Raw genomic sequence first — 9705 nt, 5'->3', positions numbered from 1 at the left:
ATCACCCAAGGTTTATCGAACTCAGGGAGGAAGAGGTCAAAGATATCCCTCTCAAGCAACCCTGCAATCACGATACAAGAAGTCTCTTGTGTCCCCAACACACCTAATACACTTATCAGATGTATAGGTGCACTAGTTCGGCGAAGAGATAGTGAAATACAAGTGGTATAAATTAATATGAGCAGTAGTAATGGCGCCAGAAAAGTGCTTGCTAGCGTGCAGTTGATGGTAGTAATATTGAAGGAAGTAAAGATGCAGTAAAACAGTAAACAAGCGGTGTTTGCAGTATTGGAAACAATGCCTAGGGATCATACTTTCACTAGTGGACACTCTCAACATTGTAATCATAAAGGAATATAAATAAGCACTTCACTATGCTACTCTGAATTACTCTCTGGCAAGATAACGAACACTAATTCATCATGTAGGCAAACCTTAAAGATGCATTCCCAAGTACTAATGAACACCCCACACTGTCACTTTGAACATTCATAGGAGGTACTAACACACCGCAATTTCATAGAGACATCCAACTCAAATCATAACTCAGTGAATAAGTATTCTGTGAAATATAGCCTAAGAGACCCACACGGTGCACACACTGTCACCTTTACACACGTGGGACAAGGAGTCTCCGGAGATCACATAAGTAAAATTCACTTGAATAGCATAACGACATCTAGATTACAAAGCTCATCATATGGATCTCAATCATGCAAAGCAACTCATGAGATCATTGTATTGGAGTACAGAGAGAGAGATTAACCACATAGCTACCGGTACAGCCCTTAGCCTCGATGGAGAACTACTCCCTCCTCATGGGAGACAGCAGCGTTGATGAAGATGGCGGTGGTGTTGATGGAGAAGCCTTCCGGGGGCACTTCCCCGTCCCGGCGGCGTGCCGGAACAGAGACTCCTGTCCCCCAGATCTTGGCTTCGCGATGGCGGCGGCTCTGGAAGGTTTCTCGTACCGTGGCTTTTCCGTATCGAAGATTTAGGTCGAGGAGGCTTAAATAGGTGAAGAGGCGGAGTCGGAGGGCTGACGAGGCGGTGACACAATAGGGGGGCGCGACCCAGGCCCTGGCCGCGCCGCCCTATCATCTGGTGGCCCTGTGGCCCCCCTCTGCTGGCTCTCGGGTGTTCTGGAAGCTTCGTGGAAAAATAGGATGCTGGGCATTGATTTCGTCCGATTCCGAGAATATTTCCTTACTAGGATTTCTGAAACCAAAAACAGCAGAAAACAGGAACTGGCACTTCGGCATCTCGTCAATAGGTTAGTTCCGGAAAATGCATCAAAACGATATAAAGTGTGAACAAAACATGTAGATATTATCATAAAACTAGCATGGAACATAAGAAATTGTAGATACGTTGGAGACGTATCAGGGACCCGTGTGGGAGTGACGCTTATTCAGCTGGGCTCGAAAAACAGCCGGTTACTTTTGGGGCACCTTGGTTCGACGAAAAAGGCGCCTCAATCCCAAATAGATCTACGAAATTCGCTATTAAAACTGCCGGTGAAGATCGGATGTCCATGCCGACTAGTGTATGAATATGACTGAAAACCACCCCTATGTGTTGCTGTAGACCATCGCATCAAGCATGACTTTCCAGGACCGATGTCATTCTCGCATGAGTACACGAGGAACTTAACCTTCTGAATCTTCTTCTGGCGTTGTTTTTATGGGAACTGTAGAAGATTTGGGTGCTCAACTTCACTTAATCTATTTAAGTCTTAAAAAAAGCCTCAGCCTCCAATTCACTAGGTGTAGATAGTGCATTAGGCATTCGAAAAAATATATTAAAAAATAAATATAACTGAGGATTAAACTAACCTACTAAAACAAAAGAAAAGCGTATACTTTTATTTGCCCATGTGAATTTCCTTTTCCCAATCGGTGGCTGATATTTGCAGGCTGTGAGTCAAGTCAACCCTCCGGACCCCCACTCCACCACAACTCTACATCTCGTCTACACCACGCGCCTAGATGCGTAGACCGTATACCAGCCCGGTCCACAACTTTGACTGGAGAAAACGGTACCCGCCGCGGGCGCGACGGACGTGGAAAGGCAGGAAAAAACCGCCCCTCTCGCAGGATCGCGTGCGCTCTTTCCCTTGCGTGACGGTGTCCTACTGGCCGCCACGAGGCACACCCAGTGACGCCGGCGCAGAGGATCCCGCGTTCCCGCTCCCGTTCACGAGCGGAAAATTCTGACCGCGTCGTGTAGCCGGCGCCCTGCCGCACGGGCCCCGGTGGCGACGGCGAGCGGTGGCTACCGGTGACGCACTAGTGCTGCGTGGACGCGCCGTACTGCTCCCAAGGCCCAGGCCGTTCGCTACTTTTTTTTACCGGACTTTTGCCTTCGATTTCGCCGCGAATTGCTGCGCCCTATTCCTTTTTTACCGGACACGGCGGGCGATCATGCGGTACAACGTTGTTGATTTGGTTCTGTCTGCTGCGATCCGTACGCAAATGTTCACGTGATTGATGTGGTGGAGAGCCCGCCATGATTGATCCCTCGAGTTTGTTCGTCTGGGGATGGATGGGTGGACCGCGTCCAGGGAAAATCCCGAGCACCCGCATCACGCCGCCGTCAGCGCGTCAGACTATCCATCCCGGCCGATTCCCCACTACCCTCGGTGGAAAACCAAACCGACCTTTACCAAACCCTGTTTTCGTCCCGGACGTGTGGACCCAGTGCGTGCGCTGCCCCACCTGACAGTGAATCTCTGTGGGTACAAACGTCGTGACTCGGCCTTCCGCGAAACACGTCGCCCGTACCCACGGAACATTTTAGGTCCCAACACACACAGACACAGTCACGCACTGCCAGAGACCAGCAGCACAAATTTTAAAAAAAATCCCCAGCTCAAAAACACTGGTAAAAAACCGAGTCGCCTCCTCCGTCAGACAAGAGCAAGGGGAGGTTAGCGGCGGCGCAAGGCGGGAGGTGAACGCGTCCTGTCGCAGCAAGTCCACAAGGGCACCGGAGGCGGGGGGTGCCCGTATGCCAAGGCTCTGAGACGGGCCCACCTGTGTCAGTTTTTGGATGGCTGCGTCGCCGGAGATGCTGCGGAGGTGGCTGTGGACGGTGGCGGCGGCGGCGGCGGCGTTGTTACTTCTGCTGGGCGCGAGCCGGGTCGCTGCAAACACGGAGGGTGAGCCACTTCATCGAATTTTCATTTATTGTTACGCAATTTCCACCCTCCTCTCCGGGAGCCGGCTGCCGACTGACGAATTAGTCGGTCTACGGCTGAACTTGCCAGCATATGTTGGGGGAAAGCCGTAAAAATCTGTAGTATTGTTTACCTAGTGTCCGTCGATGGGCACGGACCGAATCTATTCACGGGGTATGGAAGGTCTAATTATCCCCACTTCCCAGCTTTGTTTTCATTATGTAGATTCTTTATCATGTTGTCACTCATGTCGCGTTACGAATTTCTTCCTTGTTCCGATTTTTCTCCATGGTGAATAAGTTTGGTCAAACTGCACTGACATGGGCTTAATAGTTTCTGGAATAAGTTTGGCATACTCTCTAGCTGAATTGAACTCAGAAGAAATGGAATCTGCTTCCATGCAACTAAAATTTGCTTTATGTCTATTTCTTCCTGTAAGGGCGTGTAATTCTGTCTTCAAAAATACATCTTTTCCTTCTTAGCTACTCTCGCATGCCAAGTAAGTAGGTTCTCCTATGCTTAAATTTGTCTTGAAGGTATATATGAATTAGCCTCCACATGAATATTTCTTTTGTACAGACCACCAATTCATATATTTCTCTGTATTTCAACCTCTCATAAAGGAAACTTGGCATTTTTCTGATTACATAGTAGTACTAGATTTGCATATCATTTAGCCTTTATTGAACTAAATAATAGAATTTCTATACTCTGTTTGTCTGAATGTGAAACTTGTAATCTTATGGTAGTGATTTTCGTGGGGATCTCTTTTCGTGGCCGCAATAATATGTCTTCATTTTACTTTTGTTACTGTCCTGGCTCCTGTAAAAACGGGGTCTGGGGCGAGATAATCTAAAATAAATCTTGTGAAACAGACATTAATTACCATGTTGTTAGTACTTATTTGTACTGATATTGATTAGTAGCTAATGCTACATTTTGCATAGCTTTTTGGAGAAAAGTGGAGTTCAATATTGTAAGAAATCACAGTACCTAATATTCGTGGCGCCATCAATCAAACTCTCATTATTATCACTCTCCTATCTTAATATATCGACACACATACATATCTCCTGCGTTGTCCTCGAAAAAAGCAGTACTATATCTGTGAGCGTAATGTGGTCGACAAGTAACTGTTAAATTTCTGCGCATAAGTATGTGTATATTCTCTTAAATGAGTAGGCATGTATATTGTTGCCAATACCTGATCATTATGGTACTTCCAATGGTAGGTGATGCTCTGTACAGTCTGCGTCAAAGCCTTAAAGATGCTAACAGTGTGCTGCAGAGTTGGGATCCCACTCTGGTTAATCCATGCACATGGTTCCATGTTACTTGTAATCCTGACAACAGTGTCATCAGAGTGTAAGTTTTCGACATAATCTCTATAATTTAAAGTTGCTAGAAGTTGACAAATGTGATCCTTTGTCTCGACTGTGATCCTTTGTCTCAACTGCATATTATTTCTTGTTGCAGTGATCTTGGAAACGCACAACTATCTGGTGCATTGGTGTCCCAACTTGGGCAGCTGAAGAATCTTCAATATTTGTACGTTTAAAGCTCCAGCCTTCTAATAATCATTTGTATAGTTATACCGTAGGTGCATATGTTTATGCTTCCATATCCTGAGAACCAACCGCTGGCTTGGTGGTGATCTCGCCCACCTGGGTTCAAATAAGGGTGAAGCGTTCAGACTAAACGGGGTGCTATCCTCGTTAAAAACTCGCTAGCGAGGTCTCATCTACCTAACAATGTATTACCAAGTGAGGGATTATCCCCTTTGGTCAACGCTTTTTTTGTTTCCATATGCTACCGCGTGAAAGCCTGGTGGTCTGGACTTTCGTAATATACATACATGACATTGGCTTGCAGAAGTTAGCTGTGGTGTGTACTGACAACATGGCATGACATTTGAAACCACTTTGATTTTCAGTAAAATGAATCAATATGTTTGGGAAACTGTACTATTTAGGATGTTTGGAGTGGTTAGGCACACTTGCCCATTCTACAGATTTAGGATAGTGATGTTTGGAGGTTTTTGTCCTCTCCTTTTGTTATTACCCCCACATTTCATTCACAGCCATCCTACAAAAAACACCATAATTAAAACTTGTAGAAAACTATAAGAAAAACACTATACATCGTGTCACTTTCATGGGTTTGTATAACCTTTGAGTCTACAGGAGTCTTATTGGATTTGCATGTCTTATTAAACAATAAGCTGTTCTTTTAATTTTCTTCTTTCATATAACTTTATCCACTTAAGCCTCTTATTACAATGAATGAAAATGTATAGTTTTCTCATTATTTTGTTGCCTTCCATTATTTATGGTACCTTTGTATACAAGTTTGGCGCTCTCATTCTGTATACCTGAAACTTTTGGCGAAATTTCACTGTTATGTGAACAGGGAGCTGTATAGCAACAACATAAGTGGGGCAATACCTCCCGAACTTGGGAACTTGACAAACCTGGTCAGTTTGGATCTGTACCTAAACAACTTCAGTGGCGTTATTCCAGACACCTTGGGGCAACTCTTGAAGTTGCGGTTCCTGTAAGAATACTCCTTCTATGATGTACATAATAGTAAATTGTCTATGTCCTCTCCTTTTGTTATTACCCCCACATTTCATTCACAGCCATCCTACAAAAAACACCATAATTAAAACTTGTAGAAACTATAAGAAAAACACTATACATCGTGTCACTTTCATGGGTTTGTATAACCTTTGAGTCTACAGGAGTCTTGCATGTCTTATTAAACAATAAGCTGTTCTTGTAATTTTCTTCTTTCATATAACTTTATCCACTTAAGCCTCTTATTACAATGAAGGGTAAATCCACTGTTTAGGTCCTTTTCTGTGACTTGGTGCTTTATTTCTAGGCCCACTAGTAGAAATGATTCTAACTTCTTTCTTTGAATGCCTACTTGCAACAATAGGCGCCTTAACAACAACAGTCTTTCTAGTCGAATTCCACAATCCTTGACCAACATTTCCACCCTCCAAGTTCTGTAAGTACCCTGTTCTAGTATTCATATCAGTATATGTACCTTATGGATATTGTTATCGAAATGGTATCATACATGCAAACTTGCACATGATAATACATGTGTGCGACAAACTTGCAGGGATCTCTCAAACAATAATCTCTCTGGACAGGTTCCATCAACTGGTTCATTTCAACAATTTACTCCTATCAGGTATTATTTCTGGATGAGCATTCGGGTCCTTACTGCAACTTGCCAGGATGATAAACTTCAACTTATTTTCACAGTTTTGGTAATAATCCAAATCTTTGTGGTCCTGGTACTTTAAAACCGTGTCCTGGGGCTCCTCCTTTTTCTCCACCGCCTCCATTCAACCCTCCAACACCACCTGCGTCACGAGGTGTGTTTCTTTAACTATATTTTCTGTCGCATTACAGTGATTCTTCTTGAAGTAGTAAATCACTGAAACTGCTAATTGTCTAGATGGTATTTGACATGTTCTTGCTGGACTAATTCCACTCCATTAGGTGGTGACTCCAAAACCGGGGCAATTGCTGGAGGTGTTGCTGCAGGCGCTGCATTGGTATTTGCGGTTCCTGCAATTGGATTTGCATTGTGGCGGCGACGTAAACCTGAAGAGCATTTCTTTGATGTCCCTGGTGAGGATTCTTAACATTACATTGCTCTTGTTCAAATTATCAGTTCATTTATCTGTACCCTTCTTTATATTTTTTTTGAGGGTTTCTCTTCTTTATATTCAGCTGAGGAGGATCCAGAAGTGCACCTTGGCCAGCTTAAGAGGTTCTCACTCAGGGAGCTTCAAGTTGCCAGCGATAACTTCAGCAATAAGAACATTCTAGGAAGAGGTGGCTTTGGGAAGGTGTACAAGGGGCGACTGACAGATGGTACATTGGTAGCAGTAAAAAGACTAAAAGAAGAGCGTACTCCTGGTGGTGAACTCCAATTCCAAACGGAAGTTGAAATGATTAGCATGGCAGTGCATAGAAACCTGCTTCGACTCCGTGGTTTCTGCATGACACCTACAGAGCGGCTGCTAGTCTATCCATACATGGCTAATGGCAGTGTTGCATCACGTTTGCGAGGTACCCTATTCTTCTATACTTATTTCTTAGGGACTTTTTCCGCGTTTGTTTGCCTTTATTTCCGAGAAAACTGCCAGGTCTCCGATAGAGTATGTAAAGAGTAAGGAGAGTTCTGTACATAATAGACAAAGGGAATAGAGACCCTATGGAAGGGTACTAGGGTGCTAGACTATGTAGCCATGGCTGAACTGAAGACCTAGTTTTTTTTACTTGACGAATAATTTCACGTGAGCTTTTACTGTAATTGAATAAACTGGAGTACTATAATCCAGTTCTTATTTACGGAATTATGGTACTCCCTTCGGTTTAAAATAATTGCTGGATGTATCTACACACTAAAACTTGTCTAGGTACATCCATTTCTGGGCAATTATTTTGAACCGGAGGGAGTACCTCTAGTACATGTTTGGTCATTTCAGCTTTGACTTATGGTGCTTGTTTCTTAGAGCGCCAGCCAAACGAGCCGCCTCTCGAGTGGGAAAAGAGAAAGGGGATTGCGCTGGGATCAGCCAGAGGACTCTCCTATTTGCATGACCACTGTGATCCCAAGATCATCCACCGCGATGTCAAAGCCGCAAACATTCTCTTGGATGAAGACTTCGAGGCAGTCGTGGGTGACTTTGGGCTGGCCAAGCTTATGGATTACAAGGATACTCATGTAACTACAGCTGTGCGGGGAACGATCGGGCACATTGCCCCCGAGTATCTGTCCACCGGAAAGTCCTCCGAGAAGACGGATGTCTTCGGTTACGGGATCATGCTTCTGGAGCTCATTACCGGACAGAGGGCATTTGACCTTGCTCGTCTCGCAAATGACGATGATGTCATGCTGCTTGACTGGGTAAGTTCTGGTCCATCATTGAGTAGCAAATAAACTCGTATTTTGTTTGCCTCATGCATCTTAGCTGTCTTTCAGCATGCGTCTTAGCTGTCTGCCTTTCTAGTGTAAGAGCTAGAACAAATATTATTGATCTCTGCTGAATCAATGTCCTATAGCATGATCAGTGACAAAACAAACTGCACTTCACCCTACATGTGCCATCTATCATTGATACAACTGATAATTTTGTTTCCCTAATGCATTTTATCTGTGTTTCAGCATGCATCTTAGCTGTCTGCCACTTCTAGTGTAAGAGCTAGAGCAAATATTATCGATCTATGTTGGTTCAATGTCCTATAGCATGATCAGTAACCAAACAAAACTGACACTTCATCCTCCATGTGCCATCTATCATGGAGAGCCTACACTACACTAGACGAAAGCGAAACCTAATGCCAAGAAACTGCCGGTTGTGTGTGCGTGGCTGCAGGTGAAAGGGCTGTTGAAAGAGAAGAAAATCGATCTGCTGGTGGACCCGGACCTGCAAGGCGTGTACACGGAGCAGGAGGTGGAGGGGCTGATCCAGGTGGCGCTGCTGTGCACGCAGGGGTCCCCGATGGAGCGGCCGAAGATGTCTGAGGTGGTGAGGATGCTGGAGGGCGACGGGCTGGCGGAGCGGTGGGAGGAGTGGCAGAAGGTGGAGGTGGTCCGGCAGGAGGCGGAGCTGGCACCGCGGCACAACGACTGGATCGTCGACTCGACCTACAACCTCCGGGCGGTGGAGCTGTCTGGCCCGAGGTAACGGGAAAGAAATAGACAAGCTCTGGCGCCCTGGCAGCGGGAAATTCTCTATTTTCTGTATATGGCCGGCTAACACATTCTGCTAGCGTTAAATTTGAAGATGGAAAAATGGGTTATATATATCCTGGCACCTCCTTTGGGTCAGTAGTTGTACTAGGTAGCTGCATTTCGATGTCAGTAAGGTATACATAGCGGGGGCAAAGTTGCAACACATTGTTTGTGGCGGCTCTTAATTACGATGAGTGAGCCTATGCCTAGTATATATTGTACGTTCACTCGGTTGAGATATTGCTAGATACTAGATATTCCCCATTTTGAAAAAAAAAAACTAGATATGCCAGGCAATATTTTCTTCGGATATGCTGTATCGTAAGACTGACAAACTGGGACACTCGCACTGTCGCACACTGGATCGTGCATACTGGAATACTGTAGTAACTGAGCACAGAGTACCATTGTTATCACATCACACTAATTTCGCTAGCATGGTTGAGGTTATCACTTGGTTAGACACGCGCCTGACGCGTGTTCCTTTCCTTCCAAAGTACCCCGACACCAACATTGCAAATGAAGCATTGGCTTTCCTCGATTCTTCCTATTTTGTGGATGACTTGAACCCACGTACCAATCATTGGCGGTAGCAATGGTATGCCAATCTTGTGGCTCGACATCATGAAGATGAAGGAAGGCCAAGCCAAGCCTTCAAAGTACCCCAATTTTTTGAACTTGGTTGCAGAACTTGCGTAAGCCACACTTTTGCCATCCTTTTCCGCAAGCCTATTTGCTGTCCACACTTGATTTTGATTTTGCATTGG

At 44.9% G+C, this 9705-nt stretch overlaps 1 protein-coding gene across 1 annotated transcript; it reads left to right on the top strand.

The window, feature by feature from the left end:
* Window positions 1–2836: 2836 nt before the first annotated feature.
* Window positions 2837–9174, top strand: LOC127335099 (LRR receptor kinase SERK2). The gene is made up of 11 exons (XM_051361689.2): window positions 2837–3160; window positions 4411–4543; window positions 4655–4726; window positions 5588–5731; window positions 6119–6190; window positions 6308–6379; window positions 6454–6566; window positions 6694–6825; window positions 6928–7269; window positions 7716–8110; window positions 8580–9174. The coding sequence occupies exons 1-11, from the start codon at window positions 3052–3054 to the stop codon at window positions 8889–8891; spliced, it is 1896 nt and encodes a 631-aa protein (XP_051217649.1). The 5' UTR covers window positions 2837–3051; the 3' UTR covers window positions 8892–9174.
* The last annotated feature ends 531 nt before the right edge of the window (window positions 9175–9705 follow it).

The sequence above is a fragment of the Lolium perenne genome, chromosome 2, assembly GCF_019359855.2.
Source record: "Lolium perenne isolate Kyuss_39 chromosome 2, Kyuss_2.0, whole genome shotgun sequence".
NCBI classification, from domain to species: Eukaryota; Viridiplantae; Streptophyta; class Magnoliopsida; order Poales; family Poaceae; genus Lolium; species Lolium perenne.
Note: the sequence above shows the minus strand (reverse complement) of the source record. Positions and strands in the feature narration are given on the sequence as shown.